Source organism: Beta vulgaris, chromosome 8 (assembly GCF_026745355.1).
Source record: "Beta vulgaris subsp. vulgaris cultivar EL10 chromosome 8, EL10.2, whole genome shotgun sequence".
NCBI classification, from domain to species: Eukaryota; Viridiplantae; Streptophyta; class Magnoliopsida; order Caryophyllales; family Amaranthaceae; genus Beta; species Beta vulgaris.
In genome coordinates, this window is record NC_079209.1 from 3,029,086 (window position 1) to 3,046,223 (window position 17,138).

Sequence of the window (17,138 nt, forward strand, 5' to 3'; positions counted from 1 at the left end):
AACTATACTAAACTAAGAAATTGGGGATAAGACTAAAAGAATATTATATGGGTTAATCCAGACTAATGGGGTTTGGCAACTTGAATTTTCGTAATGCAGGAGTTGAAGTGTGGTTTGTACTTTAATGTTTTATCAATTCTTACGTGTTATTTGTTTTCTTGAAATTGACTTTGTGCTATTTTCGGTGCTCCCGAGAGTTAGGCCTAATAGAGTCATATAAAATCACTATTGAGGATCTTAATCTTCAAAAATTTAAATTTTTAAGTCTAACCAAAATATTAAAAAAATAACAAATATTTGGCTTATTTCCCGTCAAAATCTTAGTGTTTATTAAGAATTGATAAAAATAAATGGAAGCTAAAAAAAATCAAGTACATTTAGATTACATTAGGGTCAAGGGAGACTACAAACAAAGTTGCTTGGCTATAGTAAGTAATCTTGAATAGTTGTTTTTTTTCAATTATGCAACTTAGTTGTTAATTATTTAATATATAATTATTGTTTAAAATTAATATTTTACTCCCTCCATTCTAAAATATAGTTTATATTTAAATTTTCATGTCAATATTCGACACGTTTGACCAAATATTCTCATTGATATACACATTAAAATATGCTCACGTGAGATCTTGTTAGATCCATCTCAATGTGTAGATTTATAATTTCAACTTTTTAGAATCTTTAATGATACGTAACTAAAATATTGATGGTTAAACATAAGTATTGAGAACTATGAAAGAAATGAAAAGGGATATTCTATATGGTAGCCTCCTATTTTTAAGTTTTCTATGTGGTGGCAGGTCAAAAAAAATATTATACCAAGTGACCCTCAACTTTGAGAAATTATGCCTAGTGACCTTAGTGGATTAACCTATCCTAACCTCAACCACAAAACAACCAAACCATCACCACAAACACCCAACCATGTATCCTACCCACCCAAAGAACCACCACGCCCACCCAAACCCCACCAACACAACCAAACCCCACCACCTTGCCAAAGCCCACCACCGAAAGCCCACCACCACTAACCACCTGCTCTCCACTGCCGCCACATGCAGCAACCCCAACAGACCACCACTACCGCCACCTACAACAGTCCTTCTCAACAAACCACCACTACCCACTCCCACGACTCACCAACAGACCACCACCCACCACCTGCTACCTCTTCATCCACCCACCACCGCCACATTAAAAATTGCAAAACCTACGCACCTAGCTACTCCCTTCTCAGCATCACCACCATTACTTTATACTACTCATCACCTGCATCTTCTGTCTACCGTCGAATCAAATTCGCCGGCATCTACTGTCACTACCACCAAATCGAAATTCGAAGGCTGACATTACCACCAACAATTCAAAGGTCGAAGGTCGGCAAGGTTTGAAGGTTATGGCTGCCGGTGTTCGAACCTTCAAACCACCTTCGACGCACCCCTGAATCGCACCTTCAAACGCCCCTAAATCAGACCCCCAACACGACCTAATCGAACCAAATCAAACCCCCAAAATTCGAAGGTTGGTGGCGTTGCTGATGGCTGGTGTCGATTGGAAGGAGATTCGAATCAAATCAGTTTCGAAGAAGATATTGTGGCCATGGCTGGTGGTTGGTAGTAATAAGGTGTTGGGCTAACCGGCTAAGTGAAAAAGGATAGGGTTTACTTATTGAACCATTAATTACTAAAAATTGGTCACTATGTAGAATCTCCTTAAGTTAGGAGTCACTTTATAAAATATTTTTTTTGCTTTGCCACCATGTAGAAAAAGTGAAACTTGGAGGCCACCATATAGAATTTCCCAAATGAAAACTATATTTTGGGATGAAGGACATAAATAAAAAGGCGTGAAATAATTAATAATGTCTGATGTGAAAATGACTGATTCAAAATATGGGGGTTTAAAAGAGAGTATAGTGAATGTGGATAAGAAATTAAACGACACTAAGACGGATCATTTATCTAATATTGGCAATTTTAGTACAGTTGGTCTTGTAAGAGACCCTCTAATTTTAGTTTAAAATTAGGCATGGCTCAAGTTGAATATTAAGAAAATAACATGTCAGCTTTTTTAATATAGTGACTAGTTTAATCTATTAAGGGACCAGTTTAATCTATTTCGTGATCGGTTTAATCCATTCAGTAATGACAATCTCTAACCAAATTAATGACTAGTTTAATCCATTTAGTGACTAGATTAATCCGTTCAGTATTACTAACGAGTTACTTTTGAAATTGTCTATTGTATTTCGAGAATAAAGAAAATAAAGGAAGGAAAATAGAAGGGATGACTAAAATAGTGTTGAGTTAGAGTAAAATGGAATTATGGAATGAGTTTGTTAGAAAAATTCAGTATTGGACTCTTTTAATTTTATGTTAAAATCTATTCTAATAATTTGTAATTTTAGTATATATCGGTGATCATGTTTAGCGACTTACTTGTAAAAGGGCTAATAAATTCTCAAATCTTGAGAAAGGAGGCGATACATTTTTCAAATGGGTATTTATTTAATGGCAGATTGATGATTCAAATTGGAGTTTCTAAAATCGCATGGCCATGGAGGATAATGCTAGGTGAAAGGATGGGCAAAGAGGAGTGATGAAAAAATAAAAGACACGATTATTATTATTATTGGAGGTGATATATCAATAAGAGTGGAAGACAGAAAAGTTGGGGTTAAGATAGTGGTTTTAAAGAAAAGTGAATGGTGTTATTGTGAAAATTATAATTGTAAGTAATTTCATAAATTATTGGTTATTGAAATTAAAGATACAAGTGATAATATTTGACATTATTCACCTAAGTACATAGTAAAGGTGATTCGCTTTTAATTTATTGTAAATTTAACCTGATTTGGTTTAATAATCTCCCTCTTTAGTTGAACTTTGACCATATTTCTAATACTTTATAGGAAAGACACTATCATGTGTGATCTTGTTGAATTGGTCTTCCGTATATTGTTTGCAAATTGACTTTTTTGCAATTATAATTATGCTCAAACTATACATATATATTCTACAAGGAGAAAGGAAGGAGGATACCAAAATAAAATAAAATTAAGAATCCAGAAAAATTTATTGTAAGTATTTTATTACAACTACACACTTAAATAAAATCTTTTTTAATAAGGGAACACACGAGGACTTTGTTGTCTCTCTAAATTGCCTTAAAATCCTTGTGTAACTAATATTTATATTGCTTGAAAAGGCTAAGTCATTATTTTACCGATGACAAATATTTGTATAGTTATTTTTCTACCCATTATGATTTATTGACATCAACACACGCATCGCCTACTTATAGACTGGTTTGGTAATAAGTAAATGAAACTAATAAGGTTATCTCTGTCAAGTATGAATTATTATTGTCTTCTTTGTTTGGACTTAATTTTATCAATATGCAAAATAAGTTATAAGTTAAGGTAAAAATTCATAAACTTACTATTCTACATATTTGCCCCAAGTTTTAGATACTAAGTACTTGAAATAATATGTTAAGATAAAGATCGATCCATACTAGGAATTCATCCTTTGAAAGTGGCCTATTTAGCTTAAAGGGAGCGTTTACATTGGGCCTAACTTTTTTTATTGAGGTTCAAGATATATTGACCAAATTTCTACTATGTGTTCGAGTTTTTTTTGGGACGAAGACAAAATGAATATATATATATATATATATATATATATATATATATATATATTTTCAAACACAAGCATAAGAATTGTAGCCACCCACCCGTCGAGCCATATGTTAGAGACTTTAAACCCTCAACCTCTTACCATCATACGACCACCAAAATATGCCTTATTAGGGGTGGCAATGAGATGATACAGCTCGCAGTTACTCGAGATCGACTCGGTCAAAACTCGGTCAAAGCTCGACTCGAGATGTTGGTGAGTCGAGTTGAGCAACTTGATACTCGACTCGAAAAGTCGTGAGAAGCTCGAATACCTAATTATAAATAGCAAAATACCTAAATTTAACAATTTTCTACCTTATCATTGCTTGTAACATGAGACACTTGCAAACTACTCGGTCAAAACTCGACTCGATCAAAACTCGACTCGAGTGAGCTCGACTCAACTCAAACTCAACTAGAAATGCTAACGAGTCAAGCTAGCTCAAACTCAAACTCGAACTCGACTCGCATCATTGCCACCCCTATGCCTTATACTTGGGGTAAAATTCAACCAAAACCAGGAACGGTGCCACGTGGCGCTCTCCCTAGGGAGTTTTAGATCATGTAATCCATGTACAATAAAAAATTAGAAATTGCATAGTATAAGTTTTGATCCCGTGACCTCAAGCTCATGTACTAAAGTTTTAACCACTAAACCAAGTAATATTTAGTGCTATCATATCAAAGTACAATATTAATAAATGAAAATTTTCTTACCCGGGGCATAACCCGGGCCTAATAACTAGTTAAATATTATAAAGTGTCTAAAATTATAACTAATCATCCAATAAAAACTAACCAATTATTGCGTAATGTCGAAGTATTATGCACATACTTTTTCTAAAAAAGGTACTATTATGATTTCCCCTTCTATTTTAGTTTCTAAAGGTATTAATTATCTTTTGGACTTTTCCCTTAAAAAAAAATTATCTTTTGATTTATGAAATTTTGATCTTGAATTGATGATGCAGGTGCTCTAAAGTCTAACCTAATGATCTCGTGCTATATATGTTGATCATGATGATAACATTGAGATATAATTTCACTCCAGCACAAACACTAAATTTAGGCGTTTTGTAGTCCAGAGAAGGAAGCGCATCTCGCCCATGGCTTCCTCCGATTCTCACCGCAACAATGGCGATCAATTAGAAGAAGAGGAGGAAGAAGAAGAATATGAGGAAGTCGAAGAAGAAATTGAAGAAGAAATCGAAGTAGAAGAAGAAGAAGTCGAGGAAGAAGTAGAGGAAGAATTCGAGGAAGAAGAAGAATACGAAGAAGTTGAAGAAGAGGTTGAGGAAGAGGTTGAAGAAGAAGGAGAAGAGGTTAAAGAACCAGAACAAGAAGAGGTTGAAGAACCAGAAGAAGAGGTTGAAGAAGAAGAACCAGAAGAGGAGGAGGTTGAAGATGTCGAGGAAGAATTTGAAGAAGTTGAAGAAGAGGTTGAAGAATTCGAGGAGGTTGAAGAGTATGAGGAAGTTGAAGAAGAAGTAGAAGTCGAAGAAGAAGTGACAGACGAAGAAGATGCAACAATGGCGGAAGCCGAGGGCGATGACGGAGATATAGCGGAAACTATCAATGCCATAATCGCTTCTGCAACATCTGATTTACCGATTCCGATTGATGTCGACAATGCGTGTAACGGTTAGTTTTTTGTTTTTGAGAAATTGTTGGAGTTTAGGTTTTTCAATCTTTCTCTTTGATTTCCGATTTGCATGCTTTTGATTGTCGATTTATCTGCTTCTGATGACATATTTGTTGTTCGATTTGTTCTAATTTTGTGTGATCATCTGTTTTTGTGTTTTTGCTGCCTATGCTTGCATGTGTGATGTTGTTTTTTTTATAGAAATTTAACTTGAGAAGATGTATTTTTTATGTTCTGGAGAACAAGTGGGATGAGGATGACATATTGAGGAAAGCAAACAGCTATCACTCATCCCGTAAGAAAAGTTCCTTCAAAAGTTGAGGAAAATTTAAGAAGCCACTAAGCTCTCATGAGATTTTGAACATTATGTTAAATTTCACATGAGTTGTTGTAGTCTTTCCATAAGCTATATGGTAAACTACAGTAGGAGTTTAGGAAGTAGATTCTAGGTGGAATTTTGAGAAAGGCTATGACATGAGATTTTCTTGGCTTGTGGCTGTAGTAGGGGGAGTGATTTCTGGCGTGTAGAGTGCTGAGTAGCTTAGCACAAGGAATCTTCAAATGTTAACTTGTTTAAGAAGAGTGGCATGGTAACTGATATCTCCTTAGTATAGAGTTGGCTCGTTGAGTGATAAAGAGATAATAGTGCTTGTATTCAGTCAATGGGGAGTTTCTTGTTGATAACACTCATGGTTTTTAAAAAAAAACCAATCTTAGTGATTAGATTAAGCAACTGATTTGCTGATGGATTTAAAAATTAGTGGAGAGGATCACACTTAAGATTTAATACAATTCTTTTTTATTTTTGAAATGAGTGGCCAGTTGTTAAGTTGGTTCTTGTTTGATGCTTGAGCATATGAAGTGGCCGCTAAACTGGGACACTCTTTTATCTCGCTTTTCCTACCCATTGGTTGTGACATTTTCTTAAGTGGCATCTGTTGTGGTGCGTTTATACTTTGAGTCTCTTTTTGGTAGGAGTAAACTTCTTTATTCCATTTGTTGTCTTGTGGTGTTGATTTGCTGATTTTTTTTAAAAAAATTTTAAGTATATTAAAGGGCAAGACACAATATTTTAGACACTGGTCTCCAATAGAGGGTTTGTATACAATATACCATTAACCTAACCATAGAAATACCAAAATGGATATTCTTTTCTCTTTTTCACTACATAATGATATGCACACAACAATAGATTGAGGTGCTAGATCTTAGTACTCCAAATGTAGGATTGTGTGTAATAGAGTGCTTTTCTAGTTCGTTTTGAATAGGCATTGTGTGCTTGCACATGACTACCTTTGGAGAAGGGGGGGGGGACTTTAAAAGGAATTGTTGTGGATTGCTAGAAATATTGTCCCTTAGCATTGCTCACTCCTGTAGGTGCTAACTTTGGAAAATCATCACATCTATGAATTGACATTGAAATGTATAATATGAAGAATCAAGAGTTGGGATTTTTCTTTGAGAGTATGAGGTGAGTCACGTGTGATGGCAACCCACCTATTGGTCTTCTTAGGCGAGGTTCCTCATCGATTTTATTTCTCTAGTCTCCTTTTTGCATACACTTCCTCAATTGTTTTGTCTTTCTATGATGTCGAGTTGTCGACACATTAGTTTAAGGCAAATTAATGTACCACATTTTTTGGTATACTCCTTTCATCCCACAATTAAGTCAATATTTGCTTTTTCAAAGAGAAAAGTGGGTGCAAGACCAACTTTTGAGAATAATTAAACATGTAGCGTTGAAGATTTTATTTGAGAAGATGCTGAAGTTGTTATTTAGACCTCCCAAATAAAAAGATGTGAACTTGATTGGTGATGTAGGGTGTATCATTGTATGAATGCTTTCCCCATACCTTGTCCAAATTATAGGAAAATATCTCCTAGCCCGTTTAATGAAGATTTTGTGGTCAAGTGGATATTGAAAAAGAGACTATGGAAGACGCTCAAAGAGTTCTACTCATGGAAATGTTCAAATTTTATTTGGTTAATATGGATATGGTTGCAGAATGATTTGAGGCTTTTGAAATTGGGATATAAGCCACTTATTTCTAAAATAGTGGACGGATATTTTTTTTATTTTTTATTGTGACTATCCTTCACGGTCTTCACTTTTCACTTCTCTCCTCATAGGTTTCTTAATTTTAAACAAAGAACCAAACACTTGATATATGTATCAGTATTACCCATTCCAAAGCTTACCTTTTGTACTTGAAAGTCAAGAACAAACGCCAAGTGTAGGTTCACAATTGATACCGTCATACCGTATCCTTGCTACTTAAGGATTTAATGATGCAACTTTGGGTTTTAAATAGTTTTTAGTGAAGATTACTTGAGGTAGCCATGTAGGATAGTTTGGGTTTGAGTTTTACTCAATATTCTTACACTTTCATGTTGGTTCTTTTGTCTTAGCTTATCATTTGTTACCTATGCCTTGCAGAGGATTATTTCAGTTTTGTGATGCTATAATTATGTGGAGCAAATTGAGTTTTTAGTGATCATTTATAGACAAAGGAGATGTACAAGCCGACTAATTATAGGTTTATACCATGACGATCTACCACTAAGGCCATACATCTTATGAGATAGGTTTGATAATAATTGTATTGAGCTAATAAAGCTTATGATAAGCTACTATGAATCCGTGCTTTGGTAGAAAATGTTGAATAAGGGTATGCCCGTAAATAGATAGATTTAGTTTAGTATATGTATTCAGATGTGTAATCCAATGTTAAAACTTATGGAGTAGTTTATTTTATTTTGTCACGATAGGACTACATCAAGAATTTGGATCAAGTCATCTCCTATTTTCAACTGTAATAAATGAATTTAACATGGTCTATTAAGCAGTTTATATCATATTGTATTAGAGGACGAGATTACGAGAATGGAGATGAGGTTAATGCTATATTGGAGTGATGGAGGCAAACATTAGAAACCCAAGGGCTGTTAAGCAAAACTGTCTATATTTAGTGCAAATTTAGTAGATGAGACATAGTCAATTGAGGATGTAATAGCATTGGACTTTAATGCTGAGGATTGAGTGTTTTGATTACCTTGAGTCAATTTTACAAAGGATAGTAATATAACTAAGACATGACTCGTATGAAAGAGTGAGGGTTGCTCGAATGCAAAGAAAATTTGGGATTTTGTGACCATTACACACCTTTAATGTTAGAAAAAGGATGGCTATTAGAAAAGTGTTATAGGTTTAAATGTTAGGCATTTATGATGAAGAATGGGGGTAGCACAAAATAGAGATATGTATGTTTAGATACATGTGTGGGAACGCACTAAGAGATATGTCCTACACAGAGATTTAGGAAGACAATTAGATTTTTATGGCGAGGATATGATAAGACAACCATGTATAACGGTTTACGCATATGAGGCGTTGATTAGATGATACATGAGTAAAAGTAGTGTGGAGTTGACATTATGGATATTTAAAAGGATGCAGCGAGGTCAATGATGACTTATAAGGAAGGTTATGAATGATATGAAAGTAGGTTTCGGAGAGCACATATCACTTGATAGATTAAATGAAGGCAAATAGTCAATGTGGATTATGGATGGCCACATGTATGTTGTCAACTACCAAAGATAAAGTCTTTACTTTTCAAACAACTATATGCTTTCATGCCTTCATGTCTGACATGCCACAATTTTAGATATATGGAACCTGAAAGCAAGTGTGGAGATGCGCCATTAATCTTAAAACAAGAAGCTAACAAAAACCATAATAGAAAAGAAGTTAGAAAAAATATCATATATAACTTTTTAATTCAATTGTTTTAAGTAGTAAGTAATTCTCATGTGTAGAAAGAAAAAAGATGTACAATTTAGTTGTTCGACGTTAAATAGTCAAAGGAGAAAGAAAAAATATTGAAAAATTAGAATGGGTGACTACATCTCCTATCTTGTTGGTAAAGAAAACCAAAGTCAATCTTTTAAGTATCTTACCTTTTAAATTTTAATAGAAATAAGGGTATACCACTTCAGGCAACTAAAGCTAAATGCCTCAAAGAAGATTTAAATCTGCGGATCGGTGTTTTAACACGCCATAAATTGTTCGAATTCGATGTTTTGAAAATAATGTAATAATAAACCAAAACGAAAAGGATACACTGAACAAATATCTGAATGTTATTAAGTAACTCTCGTGTAAGAAAAAGATGAAGTTCAATATAGTAGCTTAACGCATATAGTTTGTAAGTGTAAAGGAGAAAGAATAAATCTAAATTAATAGGATTTCGTGAATTACCCCTCTTATCTCATTAGGACAAGCAGTAATTAATTATTATATACATCTAATCTCTAAAATCCAAAAAAGCAACTTTGAGAGAATGGAGCATCCTAAAGAAAGCAACGTTTGCCTAGAAGAACAAAGGAGAAAGAAGCAAAATGGAATTAAATTTATTCTTCTCTAGAGAAGAACTAGGTACTTCTAGCTTTCAAGTCATGAATCTCTCGTTACCACTCTTGAGGATGTTCTAACGGTCTAATGTGGTTTTGTGTTATGCATCGTAAGTCAATTTAGTACGACGTGAAATTTTTATGTTGTTTATCGTACGTGGAAAAAAGACGTGACCTTAACACATGGAACGAGAACCAAACTCCATCCATATTCAGTCCTTATAGTTCCAAAAAAAATTACTTCTAAGCCTTCTATGAGAAAGAAGACGTGAACCAAACACATGGAGTACAATCCCATTTTCCATCCTTATTCTAGGCTCAAACAAATTATTGCCTAGAGTTGCACAACAACATTACTTGCTTTGAAGATTGTTCGAGTGGTTACAAGTTGAGCCTCGAATTTGCCGAGGGCTTTCGGCCAAAGTGCTTCTTTGGTTGACATAAATAACAGGAAGTGGCAATGCACAAGAAGTAAAAAAGTTAAAGTGTTTGGTTGACATAAATATAGAAAATTACACTCCAAGTGTGAATTTTACTTCCCACAAAATAGAGAAATCAACTTACTTGGGTCCCCCTAGCTAAGTGGAATTTGTCATGAGAGTTTTTACTTCTCATAGTCAACCAAACAACTTTTCATATCTTCCATGAAGTTGAGTTTTTTTGGCACAATGGTCATTGCATCTCGGATGTGGTTGCTATCGCAATTATGGTAGTTAAAACCACTTTCATGGCCAATGCGAATGGTTTGCAACTGTCATGGCCTAATATTACGATTTTGTTATACTTAGAGAACCTCTATGATGCAGTTGTAATTTCTTCCGTGTTTCAATCGAGATTTAATGCTCTTGAGTTCTCAAAGTTCGCTTTAAGCTAGCGAGTTTCAAGAAATGCATTAAGTTGATAATTACGAGCAACTACCTAGACTTCACATTAGAAGAACAAGCGCCTCAAAGTATCAGCCGGCGTAAGTTTGAGTTAAGTTACAATCTTGAGCTTGTGAGAGTTAAGCTTACTCTAGCTCTAGTGTGACTGTTGAGGGTTGAGTTAAGCTTACTCTTGACTTGGCTTATTATCACTTCTTTCTTTCCGTGCTAAGGTGCGACGGGTCTAGAAAGATGCAATTCCTCCTCTCGAATACCATAAGTGGAGGCTGTCTGATGAACCCACCTTGGCCTCGAAGTGCAAGCCCTTGTGGTTACGAGCTAGGTTGTTCCCGTTGATCTTTATGTTGATTGGTCTTTATTTAACAATAAAAAGCCATACATTGTTTGTCCATCATAATCCTAAGCCAAATACTAGCAATTTATTTGGCTTTATTGAAAATGGACAACGGTAGCTCTAGCTGGGTGTAAAATGAATAAGGTTTATATTTTGGAGCATTATGAAGATTTTTGCTTCTTGCATGCCTTAGTTGTCAAGGAGATCAGCTTGCGGTTTTGTTAAGGATGGTTTGGGCTTCTATCATGTGTTTCTCTTATGTTCATGATATTCTACATTGGATGCGTGGATCGTGGATCCCTTTCGAGACCTCTTGGCATACTTGCACAAAAGTGCACCTTTTGCATTATGTAATATGGTATGGAGTATGATAATACATTTTAGCTATGTTACTCCGACACCTTCATTTACCTCAAAAATCGGGTGTCGTGTCTTGTAGTGTCCACACGATACTTAACTTGGATACTTCATTTTAATCTAAAAACCCGACTTTTTCTACAAAATTGCCGAGTCGGACGCTTAGACACCCGTATCCGAGTAGATACTTAATCCGTGTATGAGTAACATAGCATTTCGGGAAATCTTTGGTGTTGTTTTAAGTCTTATGGTATATTGTGGTTCCAAATACTGTTAAAAATGCAGTGGATATACTCGGGGACCTGATTATAGTAAAGGGAGCTCATGCCTTGTTTTGGTTTTGTTCAATCTTCTCGTCTTTTCTTTTTCCCATAATCGTATTGGCTTGTCTTACTCATTGGGTTTCAAGCGATTCTAATTAGAAAATCATTTCTGGTTTACAAGCATTTGCTCCAGCAAAGATGACTGCCTCACTCGTTTGTTGTCTCGCATTCTCTCTTCATGTAGATGGTAGACAAGAGCTGGAATCCACAGGAGATGAGGTGTGCTTGACATCGGGACGTACAAGTGCTGTTAAGTCCGAAGCAAGTATTATACGTGGTATCCATGATGGAAGATGTTCCTCACCTGAAGTGCAGAATGGGGATGGAAAGGAGATCTGTACTATACATGTTGGAAGTTCTGAATCTCTGAAATCACATGAATATATCGCTGGCTCTTCTAATAATGGAGTTGATACTGTGAAAGATAAGCAGGGCCTTCTGGAACAAGGAATTTTAGTTTCTGCTGCAGAAGAATATGTTTCTGCTCCTGATGCTGGGTGTGATCAGCTGGGCAAGATGGAGACATCTGATGTTGAGGAGTCCAGGAACCTTCTAGAGAAGGCAGATCTTCATTTTCCTTCAAGACAAGACATAGGTGAAAAGGAATCAAGGTCTGCAGTTTTGGTTCTCAAAATATTTTTAGTGATCGTCATGCTCTTTTAATTTGTTAAAGAAACTGGCTTTCCCTCCCTCCAGTTGTTGTTTTTATTACTAATACTTAGAGGTTTTCCAGATCTTGTGTTCCCCAAGTGAGGCCAAGGAGCTTGTTACCTGAGGATGAAAGTGAGGATGGAAATAAACGACCTGCAATTATTTGTGAATATTTCACTAAAGGTTGGTGCATCAAAGGGGGTTCATGTAGATTTCTTCACAAGAGAGACCATGTAGATAATGCTACACAAGTAGCGGAAGATGTACCGCACACCAAAGGTGAGCTTTGGCCTGAGAAAGGTATAATTGAGTCTGTAAGGAGTCTTCTGTAACTAAAACGTTCCTGCAATTTGATGCATCTAACAAGCACCTATTTGTTAGCAGGTTCTGAAGAGAATGCTACTGCTGATGCTTCAGATTTGCTTGCTTACAACCCACCATTTTCTGTGGTGGAGAATATCAATGATTACTTGCGCAATTCAACTGCAGGAAAAGATATTCGAAAAGAGCATGGAGAAGGCTTCAGGTTGCGCAAACATGAAGACAAGGATAAAAGTGCTTTACTTGAGAGAATGGTTTCATCTTCCCATGTGTCTGCTGATTCCCAGAAATCCTCTTCTTGTAAAGATGGATCTAGGTCAATCTCTACCCACAGGGAGGTAGAAGCAGAAATTTTTATAGAGAATCGCTCATCTAATTATCATGAGGCATCAGTTGCTGAAGGTGGTTCTATGCTGCAGCATAATTTATCTTTTGGGAGTCGATCTTCATCTAGGGAATTGGGAGTATTTTCGAGTGCAGATTCCATTGTGAAGCTTGTGGAGGAATCTGCTGCTTTGCGAAGGCGCTATTCCCTAGATGTGCAGAGCACTGTGCCATTTTACAATATCTCTAGCTGGAAAAGCTCTTCTTTACTGCGTGATTCTGCCTTTTTCTCAGGATCTGATTCAGGAAAATTTTCTGATGTGCGTTATGCAGAGGATAAACTAATCTTTAAGTATAAGACGACGTTTACTCCTTATAACTGGGAGCCATCTGTACCTTTTCGGTCCTCGTATCTATTTCCTCCTGGAAAAAGATCATCAGATGTTCAATATGATCCTTTTCGTGATTGCATTGAGCAACCTGATGTTGGACGTGCGCGCTTTAGGCATTCGTCTTATGATCAAACTCAAGATGTTCAAAGCACGTCTGGAAGGAATTCTCTTGAGTTGCATAAAGGATTACAGATTGGTACTTGGGATAAGAACTATAATGTCCATGATAAAGTTGCCCCTGTAGCTGAAGCAGAATCTGCTGCAACTTCTGCCAGTGATGCTCAAAATATGAACCTGACTGAAGAGGAGAATCCTATGGTTCCTGGCAGTGTCAAAGCTATACTTAAAGCAAGTAGAAGTGTCAATGATAGTAAACAGAGTGACTTGGTGAGACATGGAGACCGGAAGGTAGAGAAAGGCGAGCAACTCAATGAATTAGCAGATGAAGAATCTAAGGCAATAAAGTATTTTCGTGCATCTCTTATAGAATTTGTGAAGGAGTTAATGAAACCGATATGGCATGAAGGTCGCCTGTCTAAGGATGTATATAAAGTAATAGTTCAAAAAGCCGAGGACAAGATTTTGAGTACTTTACAGCCAAATCAAGTTCCAAATTCTTCAGAGTCCATTAAGCAATATTTGTCTTCATCTCAGCCTAAAATTTTAAAGCTTATTCAGGTGAGACTCTAAGATTACTAATTAGACATTAAGAAACAACTATGGTATTCCGAGTTTGACACGCATTTACTTTTGCAGGCTTATGTTGACAAATATGGCAGATTTTAGAAGCAAAAGATGGTTCCTAGTTGCTGTACAGTTTTGTTAATCGCTGAGAGTTATATATGGCTCTCATGGAGTTACATAATGTAACTCGAACCATAATTGTCTAATTTATGGTGTTAGTTTTTGTATAGGGTATCCTCTAGGATTGCACATTTAATGGATTAGACTTTCTTTGGTGCAAAATGATTATGCCCCTCATTATTGGGTGTTAGCACTTTTTCAATGACATTTTTTGTTTCATTAGAATGATGTTTTTTTATTTTAAATTTGAACATTTGAGGAGCATTTTGGCATGTTATCGCCATAAGAAGCACTTTGACTATGCATCAATGGTTAAGGGGATGTATTTGTTTGTAAACAACATAGGAAGTAGATTAGGAATTTTCACAATTTTGACCTTAGGTTGGTCAATTAAGCCCCAATCAGTTAAGACTTAATGAATAATAAGTTGATTAATGACATGCTTGGACTTGGCCACAATATGGACATGGGACGTATATTCCTTTTGAATAAGAAAGAGAAGGTAATATCGATTCAAGATTGTGGTCTATGATACTAGGACACTGCATTTTGGCCGGGGTACCGGTGTCGACACGAGTCGACATGAATCCGAGTACGATATACTGGTTAGATACGACAATTTGCACTTGGATTTGGCTAAATATGAGAGGAGAGAAGTCGGTAAAAGTAGTGAGAAGAGATCACGTACTAATTTTCTCCACACCATGGAACTTTGAGATCTAGGGTTTGAGTTTGAAAACCTTTGATCCATAAATTGGAGGTGAAGTATACGATTTATGTTATAGAGATGGGAATCTAATTGCGAGTTTTAATTCCGTGCACGTGTATGATTTGATAATCTTGACTTAAGCTGTACTGAATGCGTGTGTCAAACATTGATACAATCATGCCTAAGTTAATGTTTTTTGTCACTACACACGTTACATACAATATGATAACTCACTAATTGGTCATTTATGGTTGAATTATTGGCTTGCGCTCACAAAATAGACACTGTTATATTTAAACGCTACATGACTTAATACATCTACATGTATAAAAGAAATAGAGGTCATGCATACATCTCACTCAATTGCATGCCACAAAATAAACAATGTTACATTTAACCTTATGGGCATAACAAGCATGCAAGGGGTCCAATAGTGAGTGAATAAATTATTAAGCCCTTGTTGTTTTGGACTAGTTTAGTGGAGTGCTTGAACAAACTCCCAACTTGTCTAAAAGGTGTTGATGTTAATCAGTGCTCAATACCATTGTGAAGATGTTTTGTGAAGATGACACTAAACTGATGTTACTAAACTTCTCTTTGCTATCCCCGATAAAGTGACAATCAATATCAACATGCTTAATTCTTTCATGATGAACTGGGTTGGCAGCAATAGCGAAGACAGGTTGGTTGCGAATATCTTTGATCTTAAGGTCTTTCATTAGTTGTCTTAGCTACATTACTTCACAAACACTCAATGCCATATACCTATACTCAGCTTTCGCAATTGACCTTGCTACCACTAATTAGATTCAGAGGCACCAAGTAGGATGCAAGATCCTGAAGTAGATCTTGTATAAAAGCATCCGGTGAGCTCTCATTGTGGACTTGGTTGCAAGGAGAATGCCTTCATCAGGTGACCCTGTTAGGTACCTTAGTACTTGTAGACCTAGGTACCTATTGATAATGAGCTGAAGTAGGACAATGCATAAACTTACTCAAAATATGTATAGTGAAGGCTATGACAGGCTCAGTTATATAAGTTTGCGTGTCAATCTCTGATACATTTCAGGGTCATGAATTGGAGAGCCTCAATCAGGAATGAGTTTAGTATGAGTATCCATAAGGGAGCTTTAGAGTTCTACAGTTTTAAAGGTGATATTCTTTGAGCAAGTCACTCACATACTTTCTTTGTGACAAGAGTATTTGATCTGAACCATTTAGCCTTGTTTTATGAGTTGTTTTGTAGATTTGATTGTGCTAAAAAGGCATTTTGGGTTGGTGATAAGTGGCTATGCATATGCCAAAAGGAAGTCTCTAACCAGTTGGGGCCGCGGGATGGGGGTGTCGATCCTCCCCCTCCCCCTCCCCCTCCCCCATCGCCACGTAGCAATCATGTGAAAGTTGAACGAACTTGTTGACAAATAACAACAAATTCAGAAAGCGGCCCTTGTAAAATTGTTAAATGACATGAAAGTTGAGACTGATGACGAAAAGAAAGTGTAAGGAGACGTTGGAATTTTACCTTGCGAACTTTTTGATCTGTCATGACTTAGCCAATACTTCTAGAAAATCATATTTTATTTAACGCAAAAACTTGGATGTCTTTAAGAAATTGAACTAGGCGAAGCTTTTTGTGGAGTATATGCTAAAAGAACTCGTGAAGTTGAGGAAAAATTATTATAAGGCCGAGATGGAGGATGAAGGGGCATTTGGTGATGCTGATGTTTAGGGTGAGATGATGGAGAAAGGGGCAACTCTTGATGCTGATGTTGGGGGCAGGATGATGGATGAAGAGGTTGGTGTTGGTGATGCTGATGCTCATGTGAAGGCCAAAAGCAAGAAAAAAAGAAGGTATTGGCTGTGTTCCCGACGTTTCTTGAGGTGTAATTTTTATTTTGAGCTCAAACTTGATTTACTTTTTGGAAAATGATACCAATATCAGGCTTGTGGAAATGTGTCAGATGCATGGTATTTCTTGAGAACAAGTGAATATGCAGAAGTAAATAATTCTGATGCAGCTCCCTTAATTGGATATTTTAGAAAAATTCCAATTGAACAAGATTTTATGTTACCTTCTGAAAAAGCAAGGAAACCATTTCAGCTAGTTCATGTGTCTGTAAATTTGTTTCTATGAAACTAGCTCATTCTCTAATTTTAGCAGGTCAAGAATTGTCCAGTTTCTTCTCTTCTCAGTGTATTGAGAGGAAGCTACTTGATAACACGAATAAGGAGATTTGTGAGAGAAGTAGCCACAACTTCAGTTTGCATTGGAGTTTCTTTGATGATAAGATGCATGAACAAGTAG

At 36.1% G+C, this 17,138-nt stretch overlaps 1 protein-coding gene across 2 annotated transcripts; it reads left to right on the plus strand.

Annotated features, from left to right (window-relative positions):
- Positions 1 to 4,590: 4,590 nt before the first annotated feature.
- Positions 4,591 to 14,349, plus strand: LOC104900642 (uncharacterized). Of its 2 annotated transcripts, none has more exons than XM_048634279.2 (5): positions 4,591 to 5,320; positions 11,817 to 12,243; positions 12,366 to 12,583; positions 12,668 to 13,998; positions 14,077 to 14,349. In XM_048634279.2, exons 1-5 carry the CDS (start codon positions 4,786 to 4,788, stop codon positions 14,104 to 14,106), a joined length of 2,541 nt encoding a protein of 846 aa, XP_048490236.1. In that variant the 5' UTR covers positions 4,591 to 4,785; the 3' UTR covers positions 14,107 to 14,349. The 2 variants fall into 2 exon arrangements, with proteins under 2 accessions (XP_048490236.1, XP_057246981.1); XM_057390998.1 differs by having other exon boundaries at positions 12,366 to 12,562.
- Positions 14,350 to 17,138: the final 2,789 nt, after the last annotated feature.